Here is a 16,939-nt window from a genome sequence, read left to right as displayed (position 1 = left end):
GTTAGAGCCAATCCGAAGTAGCTCGACTCTTCGATGGACACAATGTGGGTGTCCTTTGAATCCGACCTCTAGATCTACACTTGTATCAACCCGACTCAGAACAACTTGGGTTTCTACACAACTCTCCCTATCTCTACAACTCTACAGAAATTCTCTTGTGTTTGATTGTTTATTAACCTATTATGTTCTCACTAGTCTATACTAAATTCCAAAATTTAACCTAAAAAGTCTAAGCCCATCTCTGACACTTCAAATTCACCACGCAAACGTTAATACTTGTCCACTTTTAACCAAAGAAAGTAACTGTTTATTTATAAGATCAGTTTCAACTTACGATATCATTAATTAAGTTATTTTAAAAAATGATATGTAAATAAATTTACTTTTTATATAGTAAAAATTTGTAAGGTATCGTCATAATAGTTTAATCGTGTTGCAGAAAGAAAAAATGTCTGAGTGGAAAAGAAAATTCACTAAAAAGCTTGTCAAAATCACTTTATTAAACTTGAGATTCATCTTCAAAAGTAAGAATATATATTGAAAAAGTAGTGTACAATAATACTACAAAACGATATTTTTATTTTATTTTCTTTTAAAAAAGTGCATGGATAGATAATTATCTGGCCCCATCAATTATAATGTTTCCTAAATTCTGACAGACTCACTAGGGTAAATATAAAAATAGAAAGTTACTTTCCTTTTTAAAAAGGACATATTTAGAACCAATAAATGACACAACAAATCAAAATATTGGGAAAAGAAGTCAAAAAAATAACTTATGAATGAAAAAAATTAAAACATATCAGAATCATATATACTCTTAAATAATTTTTAAAAAAATTAAAAGTAAAATATATAAATTTAAAACTAATTTTTTAACTTGTATTAGATGAAGGGTATATGTGAGCTCATTTTGTAACGGCATAGGATATATGTGAGCAGTTTGTATAACGGTAAGGGCATATATGAGCCGCTTTCATAACGATGGTAGATCAACTCCAAATGACAAAGTTGAGGGTATATCAGATCCTTTTCCCTATTTTAAATTTGAGATCTCTCAAATAACGAAGTTGCTTTTTTATTAGGGAGCATTTTACTCTCATGGTATGACTTATTAATAAAAATCTAAATTTAATCAGAGTCCAATATAAAAACTAGACACCGGATGGAAAATCAAGAAAATAACACATGATGAACCAATATGTGACACAACCATCGAGAATCACGATGGAGTAGTAAGTATTTTTTTCATTTTTTATCAGAAGTCTCAAATTCAACTTCTCTTAGAGTACGAATTGCTTTTTGTTTTTCATATAAACTTACCTGATACGAATCTAAATTTACACAAAAATACTGAGACTTTTGTCTCTCCAACTGAAGTAACAACCTTTGACATAACATGTTGCATCTATAAATATTCTGCTTTTGTATTACTCCAAAATTCAATTTTAAGAATAGAATAGTGCTTTTTCTAGCAGAACCCAATTTGGTGAAAAAGGCAATAAATGCTTAATAATTCTATATACATCAACATATATATAGAACATGTGGTAGTTGATTAGTTATCATTTATACCATTTGAATCAATACGAAATTTAACAACATGTCATATATATAGAAGTGTGTATTTCTTTTTGAAATGAGCTAATTAAAAACAAAAATATATCACATAAATTGAAATATAAAAAATAACTAATTTATAGAGTAATGGTTATAATCAAGAATTTTAACAAATAATTACTTTATTAGTATATATATCATATAGTACTTTTTTTTTAATAATACCAAAAGAATAAATTATTGGTTATCACTTTTTTCTTGTTATAATATACTACTACTGATCTGAGTCCAAAGTGTCAGAATAGTGAAAAAATTATTGAAGAAAAGATGCACAAATTTTTATGAAGTTGAATTAAAATGAAAGTGAAATTAATGGTAGGTAAAGTTTGAAAAGAGATATTTCTTTCGTGGTCCATTGTTTCAATCTATTATTACAAAAATGTGTTATATTATATGTGGTTAATTTAATTATCAAAATATTTTAATAGTATATTTAGGTGTTCAATTAAAATATGTCATAATTTAAATGTTTTAAATGAAATTTACTGATAAATTTAAGGAGTTAATTATTGATGTATTAAATCTAAAATAATGTGTGTGTATAGCTCGAGAAATGTATCTATGAGATTTATTGAGTGAAAGCTAATAATGCGTATCGTGATAACTTAAATGACATATGTCTTTTGACTATACTTTAATGAATTTATTGTTTTGGTAACCTCATGAATTTACTATATTCAACCCAAAAAGATTGACTAAATTCTCTCTATTCTTTTTTGTTTGATTTTTTTTTTTTTGAAACAAATGTAATTAGTGGTGTCAAAATACTATAGTAAACAAATTTAGACATATAATTAACTTTTGGAGAAGCTTTAGTACAAATTCATGTTTTATCAGAGATTTTAGGTTTAATTTTTAAATATGAAATCGTGTTTGTTTGGAAACATTTTTCACTTTTAAAATAGAACTTTCCAACTCAAATTAAAACCTAATTGAGTTTCAATACGAATCTTTCAAAATAAAAAAAAGAAAAGACTCCATTTCTATCACGAGTAACTGTTTGATTTTAGTGCTCTACGATAATATTTATTAGATATGTATCGAACACTTCAAACACTATGATTTTTTTTGAAAGAGTTCATATCCATGATGAAACATCATTTTAAAAAAAAGTTTCAAAAAAGTTTATATTGTTCAGAAAATGAGAATAATTTATAAAATGAGACGGAAATTGGATTCGATTTTTTTCCCTCATTTAATGCGCCATTAATTATTTGCAACTTATTGCTTTTGACTGCTAAAATTTTATGTACAAATTGGAAAGTTTCATTTGTGGTAGATATTTAAAATTTTAACTAACATATATAGATTGACATTGACACTGACAGTATAATATAATATTTTTATATAACAGGTTAGTTTGAAGAGAAAATTATATATAATAGCAAACTAATAACCTAAAATAAATGGAGTAGCTAGAGTTTGATTTAATTGTGCTCCATAGCAAATGTTAGCTTAAGTTTGTCAGGCGCCTCTCCCCCAAAATCTCGCTCGCCACTCTCCATTCTCGCTCGTCTCTCTCGCTTTATGCACAGAAGTGTATAAATTATGTTTTCGTTTTGTATAAAGCGAGAGAAAATTGTATATACACATGCAAAAATATATATCTTCGTGTTATACACTTATTTACTTCAAATATTGCAGAGAAAAAGGCCAACAAATTATACAATTGCGAATTATACAATTGCAGTGAAATACAATTTTCTCTAGCTTTATACAACATAAGTGTATATATTGTGTTTCTGTTTTTGTATAAAGAGAGAGAAAAACATATATCTTCTTGCTATACACTTATAATTATGCACTATACATACATTTTAATTCAATTCAACTGTATGCAAAACAAATTTTATAAAAATATTGCAGCGAAATAGGCAGCGAATTATACAATTGTGCATTATACAATCACAGTGAAATAGGATAGCGAATTATACAATTGTAGCGAAATAGGCCAGCGAATTATACAATTGTATATGTATAGCGAATTACATAGTTTAACTTTGCTATAGCATACAAATATGAATTTTTTATTTACCGTGAAAGTTGCCCTTTTTAACGTATAATAACAAATAATAACTCTTTATAACAAATTGGTATGACGAATAATTTACTATTCATATACTAAATTATATTGATAGCGTAAAATCAACAAATGAATATTATCTGCAAATTAAATGTTTCATTCAATTGTATGTGCTGATATTTATTATTTTTGAACGTGACTTTTCTTTTACTTTGACTATATTGTATAAATGACTATGAATTTGAGTATACAAAAAAAAAAGTCAATGTTAAATAACGGTGGGGTATCTGACACTTACAATAAATATACCACAAGGAAATTAATGTCTCTTAAATTTATAGGTAGAAAAAAAAAATTCATTTGACTTGTTGAAATAATATAAGTCATGCATAAAAATAATGAGAAGATATGTGTCATGCATATAATAAAAAAATATTCATAACTTAATTTAGCGTTGAATATTGATATCTCGTATACTGATTTTGATACGAGAACGAAAGTGATATAATTTTTGTAATTATATATTTAGATAATTTTTCGATAAAAAAATGTGTTAGATTACCCTTATAATAATACATGAGGCTATGCCATAGATTCTAAATCTAGCTAGAAGATGAGGGTTGCATTAAGTTGACAACTAATATAATGATAGTCTATCTTTAATGAATCTTCTAAGTAATAAAATTGCCTTAAATATATAAATTGGAATATTCATATGATTGAGCACAACTAGTTTAAAGTCTACAATAATTTTCTGCAGCTCAGTTACAATATCCTCCTCTGACAAAATCCAAAAATATAAAAACAAAAATAACTTTCAAAAGTTAAAAAAATAATATATTTTCTCTGTTTCTATTTATATGACGTCCTTATTAAAAATAGATGGTCCTTAATATTTGTCATTTCATAAAATTAATACATAAATAACATTATCAAAACTTTGACCTACTACTTAATATATGAATTCTGGAAGTAGTTCTAAGGAAGCATAAACAACTCTATAGTATAAGATTATTCGGGATTTTCAAAAATATCGTAGTTGATATGTATTATGTGTCGGATCTGTCAAAAACATTGTATTTCAAAAAGATCATATGTAATATGTGTCGGATCTTTCAAAAACATTGTATTTCAGAAAGATCCTACTTGAGTATCACAATGTTTTTGAAAAGCTCAAGTAATTACTTAACTATATCCCAAATCCAATAATAAAAGAAATCCCAAATCAACAAAAGGCAAGTAGAACAAACATAAAACTTTTATTCTACAATCAAGTAGCAAAGTTCAAAAATACCAAACTTTGCCATATTTCATAAATCAACAACCAAAAAAATAATAAAATAGAAGTCTTAATGCCCTTGTGGTCCGGCCCTTCTCCCAATCTGGCACATAGCCGAAGCTTAGTGCATCGAGCTATCCTTTTTATTCGTTAACGCCAGCAGATGAAATGATTTTCTTGGTCTAAAATCTAAAATTGATGAAACCTTGAATAATCCAAATAAATTGAGCTAGGGTTATTACCTGAAAATGGGATTTGAACCTCATTTGTCATTGAACAATTTTCAAGAATCCCCATATTGAAGCAATTGTCTGAAATGTCTATGTTTCCTTTGATTACACCATTGTTGTCATAATCAAATATTGAAGTTATTGAGGAATAACTTGCACCACCTAAGTACCTTTCCATGATCCCAACATTAGCAAATTGATGTTCAAGAGATTTTGGATTTGACCCTAATTTAGGATCAATAGTACTCATAGGGTTTGTTTCATCTAATTCTTGATTTCCCTTTTTGTTGTGACCTAATTTGATCATCATTTTCTCTTTGGTTTTCTCCCTTGTCTTTGCTCTTATTGGCTTGTCACTTGAACCAATTTTTCTCAATTTTCTATGATCATCATTGTTTTGATCACTACTATTACTCTCTTGTGAGATGTTTCTAGAGAGCTCTTTGATGGCATTCTTGGACTTGGAAAACAACCATTCTATGGTATTACTTGCTTTATCAAACCCTAACATGTCTTGGAGATCGAAGAACTTACGCGCTATTTGAAGGGATAATCTCATCCTTCTATCTCTCACACCCTGAGCTGTGCAAATCTTGCTATGTCTATCCTTTTTTCCTGTCCTCCTTCGCGGTTTTGCACTTAGTTTTCTCTTCTTTGATGATATGGCCGGATTTGAACTCTGATCTCCCATGATTTTCGTGTTGAGTTGTGTAGATCTTGAATTGTCAACACTGTGATTATCTTTGATTGTGTTGTCTGGATCAGCTTGATTAATGTCATGGTTATCACTAGCCTCTTGCTTTTGATGATGCTTTTGAGAAAATATTTGGTTTAGTGGGAGTTCATGGTCATCAAGAAATGGAGATGGGAAGAAGTTATTCAAGAAAAATGGATGATCTTCATCTTCTACTACTTTTGAAGGTGAATTAGGGTTTTGATCATGTGTACTATAAGATTGTTTAAGCAATTCTTGTGAGGTGAAGGAAAAAGGGTCATGGATGATGTTGCTTTTAGGAAACATATATAGGGTTTTGTAAGAAGAACAAAAAAGAGCAAAATCTCCAAAAGTTAGCTAATCAAGCTAGGGTTTTTGGTTATTAATCTTTCAAGATTAATAGATATCAAGAACCTTAGGTGTTATGTTGCTTTATTCCATAAAGAACATATCTTTGATGAGAGGAATAAATAAAGGAAAAGATGAAACTTTGGGAGTTGGTATACTAGGGTAGAGACTAGGGCTTGACTAATATATTTGAAGGAGAGGAGAAGAAGAAAGTATATGATGGTGGAATCCTAGAATGGGAAATATTATTAATATATAAATAGACCCCCTATTTATATTATTAAAATTGTGTCTAAGAAAATTAAATTCGCATTTAACTTTATATATACAGATAGTGTAAATAATTATTACATTACATAAATATATATATATATATATATATATATATATATATATATATATATATACACTTGAACGAATATAGAAAATTCAAATTCATTCAATAATTTATTTTTATAAAGATTTATTCGTAATTAATTATCTTTTAGATGACTCGACACTTAAAAAAAACATTTCACATCTCAATTAGAATGTGAGTATGTAACACTGCCACGTGGCAGAAGGTGAGAGATAGATAGTAACCGGACCTAGTTTATAGGTCATGTGATGGGGGTGAGTAAAGGTAACAAGAAAGATAACATTGATATTTTTTTCTTTGTGGGCCTTTGGTAGAGGACCTCTAAGTTTTTTCTAAAAGAAAATATCGTTTTAATTTGTTTATCTTGTTTTGAATTGATACAGAATTTTAAAAAGTAAAAGAAAAGCTTTTAAATTTGATCGTCTCAAATTAAAAGTATATCAACTTATATTAAAATATAATTCGATTTTATGATCTTAAATATGATATCTGAAAAATATATATATAAAAAAAAAAAGAAAAAGGTTAGATATTGCCCTAACCTATTTGGTAGCTATGATAGCTAAAAAGGAAGACCAATTATTTTAAGCAACATCAAACTTGTTTTGCTTTATAGCACATATGCAACTTTGAAAGTCATACACCTTTGACTGGCTGTCTATTAATATGTCACTTTCCCAAATATTACAATTTTATTTGTTTCTTATGGCCATGTAATGTAACTAGCACATTAATTAAGTTGCATCCACAACCACAAGGAATGACAATGCAACAAGTAAACAATTTTCTAAAATTCTAACTTGCTATGTTTGATATAGAAAGTTTTGAAAAACAATTCAAGTTAAGGTTGTGATGACTTCTCTTATATATAAGCACTTGTTACATTTGGTTGTAATGGATTATATAGTGTTGGATATGTAATGCATATTATTTCCTAGTTTTGATTAGGGTTCAAGTGTGCAAGGGGTGAGAGTATTAGTGTATCTGGTAAAATTATTGTTATGTAATTAGGAGGTCATAACTTCGAACAGTGAAAACTCTCACTCATTAAAATGCAATATAATGTTACGTATAATGGATTCTTATGGTCCTCCGCATATTATAGCAGAAACTTAGTGCAAGGCTTATTAATCTATGGTTAGATTCAAGTGGGGAGATAGTTCGGATGCATGGGAGTCAGAATCAAACATGATCATAGTAAGTATTTGATCCTAAGTCATGTTAGAGATAAGACCACAGGTTCAATCACTAAATACAACATGTTACATGTTACATGTTCCATCAAATGAGCAAATAATTTGAAAATGAATTCAATATATATATATACTGATAGCATTTACCATACCTTTTATGCTATCTTAATTTTAAGGGAAAGTGATTACATATTTAGCTGGTTGATTGTATTGCATAAAAATTTATTGGTCATTATTGAATTGCCTCATTATATTATATTTTATTATATATATTCAGAAACAATAAATAATGTTTGTGACAGTTAGACTGAAGAATTTGTCCTCATATATAAGAATTCGTTTTCTCCTTGTCAAACTTTAATAAATATTGAACTTAAATTATTTTTAATGTGTAGGACCCCAAAATATATGGAATTTATATATTTTTTAATGTGTAGGACCTAAATAGTATATATCAATTTACTTCTCAAGAAAGTATATGATACGCATTTGACTTGTTTTGTGTGTAAGTACAATGAATGTATCCTTGTGTCGACATAATTTAATTTCAACATTTTTTCCATTTTTTATATTTTGTCCGTCTCAAATTATCTCATATTTTTCTTATACGCTCCCTTTAAGAAAATATTAATTTAGAGGATTTTTTTACCATTTTATGTTAATTTATACTTAAGATTATATATTTTTCTTCATTAAACATTTTCTCTAATGTGGTTATGATTGAAGTGTTTAAGAATAATCTACTATGGATGAAATTGGGGAAAATAATTAATTTCATGTTAAATTTATAAAATAATAAATAATTAGGGATAACAACTTTTACAAATCACGACAAATAATTTGAGAGAGAGGAAACACTAATAAAAATTAATTTCTAGAAAGGCGTATATACGTATATGAATCAAAATACTCTTTTTTTTTCATCTGGTATTCGGAGTCTACATTGGAGCTTCGACTAAATTCGAATCGTGCACTGCAGGTTCCATTAGTGATCGACACTCTGCACCATAATCTATGTTGGTAGGGCTTTAGTTGGATTTGAACCCTGATTTCAAGGGTAGTATCTCTATCTCGTACCAATAGCACTAGCACATTTTTATTGAATTCAAGATACTTATTACGCTTCTAATACGTCCCTAATAAGTATATTATCAAATAACTTTTTTATCTGCTTTGTAGTAATGGTGAAATTATGGTTATTGTGTGATTCATGATTCGTGATTTTAAAGCATGAAATCAATAATCGTTGATGCTTCATAAATAATAGTTATCTATGTTATATTTCGTTCTTTCTTAAATCGTGATTTACGAAATACTCTGTATAACACATATACTATGTATTGGAAGTTTTTTTTTTTTCCACTAATTTTGTGCTAACTCAAATTATACCAAGCAAATTTGAACGTGGGATTAACAATTCTTATTATGTTATTTGATTTAGTATATAAATTATATGGGACCTAAGAATCTCCATAATAGGTAACTAATTTTGCAGAGACAAAAATGTTATGTTTTATAGTTAAGAGACATTGATGATTATTAATTTTTTTTAAAAGATAGAAGGGACCACATGAAAATATTATTAAATTTTTTTAATATAAGTTGTTTATAACCACTTATTATTATATATTTTTCTCTGCTCATCAATGCAGCAATAATACTCTCTTTAATTTGGACCGACCATAAAGTTTCTTTAACCATATTGTTCAAATTATACCCACGGAAATAAATCATCAATTACTTAAAATATTTTGTGTAGAAAATGGTTGAAATAATTAAAGAAAAAAATATTTATTGCAATTTAGATAAATATAAAATAAATAAATAATATTATGATAAATAAATGTAACAACAATTCGACCTTAGAGGGGAGTTTTTTCAATTTGTTCAAAGCATTTTGTTATTTTTAAACGCTACTCTTGAGATTATACTTGATTTGTTATTAGTATTTTGATAAAGTGTATGTTGTAAATGACACAAGAAATGGACGTACTCTGAAATAAAAGGGTAGATTTTAGAAACCTAGCGTGTATAAGTTAAACTCTAATAAGTAATATCACAAATCAACGAAAAATCCTTGATAGGGATTGCTTTTCCTAGAATCGGGCCCTACACGACGTAAACTTGAAATAGTCGGACTTATGAATATTGAACATCGAGTGAAAAATCAATAAAATATCACAAATCGACACTTTGATCGACTAAGGTCATTTGTGATGGCCCATAATAGCAAAGATGGGTTGCAAATGATAAGCAGGCCCATCATGGCCCAGTACATTATAAGCCCACGTAGGCTATTGCAAATTATTTAAGGCCCAAAATTTATATGAGGCCTAGTACTTTTATGTGCTGCTAACGATTTAATATTATATTTGTAGTTTGAGAATTTCTTAGTTTATGTTCTTATCTATTATCTGGATATATCAAGAAAGATATACGATGAGGTTATTATAAAATATTTATTAATATATGGGGAAACAAAAGTGAAGCATACAACGATGTCATCTATTTTTATTTCATGAAAGTTTTCGATAGAGAAAAGAACGAGTATATGATGGTGCGTTTTGCTTCTTATTATCTAGAGAAGGGTTTACCCTTTGACTTTCAATTGCCTTGTTAAACTTAAAGTTCTACTTTGCCTATGAGGTAAACGGAGACAAATATTCAAGACCATCTACTACTTAGCTATCGAGACATAATTTATTGTAAAATTACAACGTGATTAATATGAATATTTTATCAGAATACTTTGTTAAAGTTTAAGTTGGGTTAAATTTATTAGAAATTCATGATTTTATTCCCTCCTCTTGTATTTATTTAGGTGCAAGTTCTATCATTAAATGTTGCCCAATTCATGTTACATTTGAAACTTGAGATTTCAATTACATAAATTTGGCAAAATCAAATCATCTCAAAGAGTGAATAGATTATGTACTTTCACATATTAAACAAAAGGATGTTGCTTCTATTATACTCTTAATTATTAATTTATGAAGAAACTATGTGACCATTAAATGATAGGAATAGACTTATCAGAATTTTAATAATAAATAAGGAGACATGAATTTAATTCCATAAAATTTTAAGATCAAGTAATCAATGTTCCATCTATTTACCTACTTTATGCCACTTAAATTTTTCTCTATTAAGAATAGCATTTATATATTTGTATGACCAAATAAAAAAAAAAAACTAATCTGTTGGTATATTTTTTGTATTTGAATTATATATCGTAGTTTTTAAAAATAGTTATCTCAGTTTATTTGTACTATTCTTAATTTCTAAGGTTAAATCGATTACGAGTTAATATTATGATGGTTCAAATATCAATAATATGGTTAAAGAGAATCTCTTCTAATTAATAAGCATTAAGAGACGTGTAAAAATAATTAAATTTTCCTCTCTAATAATTAGATATATTTCATGGGGCCATTGAGAAATAAATAGAATGATCATGCAATGGATTGTTAGATCATGTCACAAAATTAGATCAATAATTTCATGATTAAATATTATTCCATGACCATAATTTATGTGGCCAAAAAGATGAGATCATGAAAAGTTGAGCCCACAGAAAAATTTTAAAATTTATAATTTTGAAATATTTAAATTTTTAAAAAAAAATCAGAAAAGGTCAACAATTCACCAATCATTTGCACGACAAAAAAGATTAATATCAGCAGTTGGCCATGTGAATTTTCTCATGCATTGTAACCACAATATTGTTAATTAGTTTGTCGAAAAATTCAATTTATAACAATACATTCAATTTTTTAAATCAATTACTTGAATATATTGGTATACTTATTTTCTTATTTTGTATAATATTAGTGTAAGAAAAACATAAATCAAGATTCATGAAGCGAGACATTATATTTGAAATTATCATTGTACTACGATAGCTTGATATGTGAATCGTGATACAGAATAATAGATGAGATTGTTATTATATATGTTAATCCAAATTATACATATTATACAATAGTACAAATAAAATTATCACAATTTAGATCTTTCTATAACATTCATCTTTTAAAACAAACAGTTATTATAACACAAATTAATTTTCATGGTATGAATCTACACGAACAATGTCATTATAAAATGAATTTGACTATGTATATATAACTTAAATCTTCGTGCATGTGCTAACTTGTCTCCCCAATCACATGATCATGTAAATAGTTAGCTAAAATAGACATATAAAGTACTATTATTGTCCTTTTCTTTTTAGGTATAACACTTATAATTAATGCCAATTAGTGTGTACTTAAATTAATTCATGTATACCAAAATCCCAAAATCACTCTTGTTTTTGTTCAATGTGATTGCTTACAATTAAGTGGGTCCAAAATTAACTTTATATTTCCAAAATTAAGTTTAGATCTTTAAAGGAGGAAATAACTTGTGTATAAGTATTAGATATATTAATTTTTAGCCATATTTTTTTCCCTTGACAATATTATAAGACGGATGGCATCGCATCCATTTTTGAATGTAACAATTACATATATGATTATTTGATATGCCATACTTTCTAGATATCTCAGAGATAGAAAAACTAATGAGATCATGTATTAATATTAGGACTGTCAAATAAATAAATTAGATAGAATTTGAACAGATCAAATTAAATTTACGATATGGCATACACATGTTGTGATGATATTTGATTCATAAGTCAAATAAAATGAAAATGAAAAGAGATAAAATTAATCCGATTTTTTTAAATAATATTTTTTTTTTATAATAATAATAATGGGTGTAGTAAATCAACTCACTTTAAATACTTGTGTTGTAATATCCATGTGTATGCTTCTATTAGGCCCATTGAATTATTAATTCAAGGAGCACATGTAAACTTATTGTATATTATTTAAAAGAAATTTTTTGTCATCCACACATGATTTGGCCATGAAATAAGGGAGAATTTGAGCTTTTAGCAATATCTAACTAATTATATTTAATCATTATTTAATTGAAATATGTGATGTGAATCATCACATATTCAATAAATTAGTCATACATTACATTTTTTAATTACTTATGTATTATGTTAAAGCAACATCATTACTTCATATATGAGAGTAATATAATTTTGAAAATAATTTAACTATAACATATTTCACATATCTAAGGAGGTTGAAATTTACTTAGTTATATTTTTTTTATTTTCTTTTATCAAAATTTACGGACGATATAAAAGATGTAACCTATACTAAGAGGGTGATAAGATAATTTCGACCAAAAAAGCGTTAAGAAGAAAAATTGATTTCTGACTTTCTTTATAAAGATAAAAATATCACATGTTGCACTAACTTAGTCAGCATTTTTATTATTGATGCAATAACCAAAATCAAAATTAAGTACAAGTCATGAAATAATGATATATAGCATGCATGAGGCAAAATGTAGCACTAAGTATCCACTTTAAATTATTTATTAGAGTATTATATTATTAGTTAATAAATACCAAAAAACAATTGACTTTTGAAATTGAGTAGTTGTGATTGAGTGCATAATTAGTGCAGTGGAACATGAGAATGTGTCTCCTAGATAATACAAATCAAGAAAGATATGGCTAGAAAATTATGAAAACAATTTTAGATTATTTATATTAATTAGTTAAGAAAATACCTAAACCAATTGACTTTTGAAATAGAGTAACTTTCAATGAGTGCATAAATAGTCGGAGACGGATCTTCAGTGTAATTTATGAATTTATATAATTACATACATATAAATATACAAAAAATCATTAAATATTTATAAATATTAGATTGTAAATTCAATTATGATCGTATATTAACTTTATCTGATTTCCTTGATCATGCAAAATAAAGGAAGATATGGGAAAGAAGTAGGAAAAAAATAGATAACAGAAACGTAACGTGAATAAATCGAGAAGAAATAATTGTCCAATTAATCAGTGACTTTAGAATAAAGTATATATAAAAATTCTAAGATAAGATTTGAATACAAGTTCATGACATGTTCACTCATACACAACCCTTAATTAGTTTAGACTAAATTAAAAAAATTGAAATCTTGTAATACAAGTTTATTTATTTGTATTATGACTCATTGAGAAGGGTTATACAACGGTGATTATATTATTATTTTCTTTCATTAGAATGTACGTTGTGAGGTCTGAAAAAAATAATATGTATATAGACATTACTCTTGCTTCGAGAAGATAAAAAATTATTTACAAAAAATCCTCAGCTACATTATGTGCTCTTTAGCTAAAGTACGCAACTCATAGCAATATAAAAAGAAAATACAGAAATACAGAGGACATTGAAAGTAAATAGTGTATATATTATTAATTAGAGTATACTATTCAAATCAAATTCACCTGGCCTTTTTATTAAGAAATTATGCTGTATGGACAGAAATATTGCGGTGATTATATATATATTTATATGCAAATTGATATTTTTAATACTATAAAGAACCAAAACCTAGATTAGATTGGAAGACAAAGTGTGGAGTTGAGATTAAAAAAAGTAGTGAGATTATATTTGTCATAATAAAACTATATCCCTAATTGGGTGTATATATCTATTAGCAAGTACTATTATTATAATCCATGGGTTAGTAATTAATTATACGTAATATAGTAAAACATATTTGACACGCAAAGGATCAACAAGTTGGGTTGTGGGGTGGGGGGTGGGGGTCGGTGATCGAGTTTTTTTGATAAAGACTTTAAATTATATATATTGAAATTTTGCTAATTAAATCAGATTAACTTTACTTGTTATAGCTAGTAAGTTAATTGTTTTAAGATTTTAAAGAGGGTTATAATTTATAACTATATTCTTTAGGTGATCACCGAACAAAATATTTGCATTGACGGTATATAAAACTTTAAACTATTAAAAGATTATTAAAAAATTACAGGAGATACATATAAATATATAATTACGTTAAATTCTTGAAGCATTAAACATTTGAAATTTTACGTGTAAATCTTATTTTAAAAAATACTTATTTTGCAAGACTAATATAGTTTTTAGGATATGAATAAGCATTTTTAACTTGTAGCTATTGATATTTTCAAAAAAAAAAAAGAAATTGACAGCTTGAATTACAAATTGATGTTCTAATAGTAGGTTTGATTTTAAAATTAATTAATCAAATACAAATTATAACTCATTAAAAATAACATATTTGAAATGCTTACGATAAAATATCTTTTAAATAAATAACTTTTGATTAATTAAGCGAGCTATAAAAAGTCAATTAACTTAATACATGATGTGATAATGACACCATATCAAATGATAATTTGACAAAAATAAATTTCACTAGATTAAACTACAAGTTACTTGTCAATTTTTCATCTCATTTTATCATTACCTTAATCTTTTTCACGTCCATTAATAAAATAATAATAATCTCAAATATTATGCATATTATTTTAATAATGAGATTATAATTCAGAATAATTCTTCACTTTAATATTCAATTTCTAAAATAATAATTATTTCCTATCTCTATTTTCTTCTAAAAACTGTTTTATATTTTTTTTTCCGCTTAATCCGAGGATCATATATTGAAAACAGTTTCTCTGTCTCAATAGAAATAAAGTTTGAATATAGTCTATTCTCTCCAAATCTCACTGTAGGAAATTATATTAGATAAATAGTTATTATAATTTTTAGAGTTAAAATAACAACTAAAAATAAACGAAAAACTTTAAAGAGAGTATTTTGAACGGATTTCAAATATCACTCCTTCCATTTTATTTTAACTTATTATATTTATATTTGATACATCCATTAAAAATAATAATTGATACAATTATTTTTATCTTTTCTTCGTATATTAAAAGTGTCGAACTAAAAATAAATTAATGTATTTTAAAATTATGAAACCTTGCCATGAAATGCGGGGAGTGACAGCTGGGTAAGAGGGCAGACAAATAGTAGACGCCGGTAAATGTAGGGACATTTGTTTCACATGTCAATCTTCGTTTTAGTTGCAGAGTCAGAATTTTCGTTAAAAAAAATCATAATATAATTAAAAAATATATGAAAATCTTTTTATATTTATAATATATACGTAAAAAGTTATAATTTTTATCGTATAATCTTACCCTATCTTTCTGTAAGAGATTATATCAATAGCTTGATATTTATATTGGATTCAACTAATTTAAATTTGCATCATTTAAAATTTATAATAGCGAAAAGTATTGCTTATTAGATTTTGCTTTTGTTCTTAGAATTTTTTCTATTTGAAGTTTTTGATTAAGAATTATTCGATCTTCGATATTGCGTATAATATGTACGATAGTTAGGACCTAGCTTTGTTCCCTTGACAGCTTTCGTTTGTTTTGGGATTTTGGGTAACGACTAACTAAATTAATGTTTCTATAGACATTTCTTGTTTTTAGTAATTTGTTCATACTTTTATTTAATTTTGAAATTTAAATTTATGAATTAATTATAGGATAGTCAAATATGTTTTTGATAAGCATTCTCTATGAAAAAAAATACATTTTAATTCTCCCTTAAAACAATCATATTTTAGGTAGAAATAATGTTTCATATTATAATAAAATGATCATTTGGGATGATTTTACGTATGAAGTAGAGTATTAGTTAGTTATATGGTTTAATGTAAAACAAATATATGTTCTTTCTGTTCTTTTTTATTTTTAGTTTGTCTCATAGTTATGGATTTTAAAGTTAAAAATTTAAGTGTTTTAAATTGTAATTTTTAAAATTTGAAATTCTAATTGAACATATATTTTACTTATTTTTGAATTTTGTGAGTAAATAAAATCAGTATAGATTTGCGATTTTACTAAACATCAAGTTAGTAATTTGATAAGAATATCTAAACTGACATATCGAAATTAGTTTCTAATAAAATAGGATGATGCCTTATAGCACCACATCTAACCCTAACCCCGCCCCCCTCTCCCCCCCCCAAAAAAAGAATGATGATCAAAATTTAGTTTTTTAAAATTTTATGTGAAGTTAAAATTTGATAGATAAATCGAGACCACAAGTCTATATAAAATAAATATGTTATATTATTTTTTTGGTTTCTCAACTCAATATTTAATTTTTTTATTAAAGTTCAATTATTTTAAATTTATCTCACATAAATTTCGTTCATAGATTGAATTCGAGACATCCGATTAAGAAAAGCGAGGC

At 26.5% G+C, this 16,939-nt stretch overlaps 1 protein-coding gene across 1 annotated transcript; it reads right to left on the bottom strand.

Moving 5' to 3' along the window:
- Positions 1-4,870: 4,870 nt before the first annotated feature.
- Positions 4,871-6,441, bottom strand: LOC104647293 (transcription factor TCP12-like). The gene has a single exon (XM_010322481.4). It carries the CDS (start codon positions 6,171-6,173, stop codon positions 5,112-5,114), a length of 1,062 nt encoding a protein of 353 aa, XP_010320783.1. The 5' UTR covers positions 6,174-6,441; the 3' UTR covers positions 4,871-5,111.
- Between the last annotated feature and the right edge of the window lie 10,498 nt (positions 6,442-16,939).

This window comes from Solanum lycopersicum, chromosome 5 (genome assembly GCF_036512215.1).
Source record: "Solanum lycopersicum chromosome 5, SLM_r2.1".
In the NCBI taxonomy this organism is placed as follows: Eukaryota; Viridiplantae; Streptophyta; class Magnoliopsida; order Solanales; family Solanaceae; genus Solanum; species Solanum lycopersicum.
This window is presented reverse-complemented; position numbering and strand designations above follow the sequence as displayed.

What these genes read in the sequence shown, in the direction of transcription:
- LOC104647293 (XM_010322481.4), bottom strand. Translation starts at nt 6,173, where the DNA reads ATGTTTCCTAAAAGCAACATCATCCATGACCCTTTTTCCTTCACCTCA.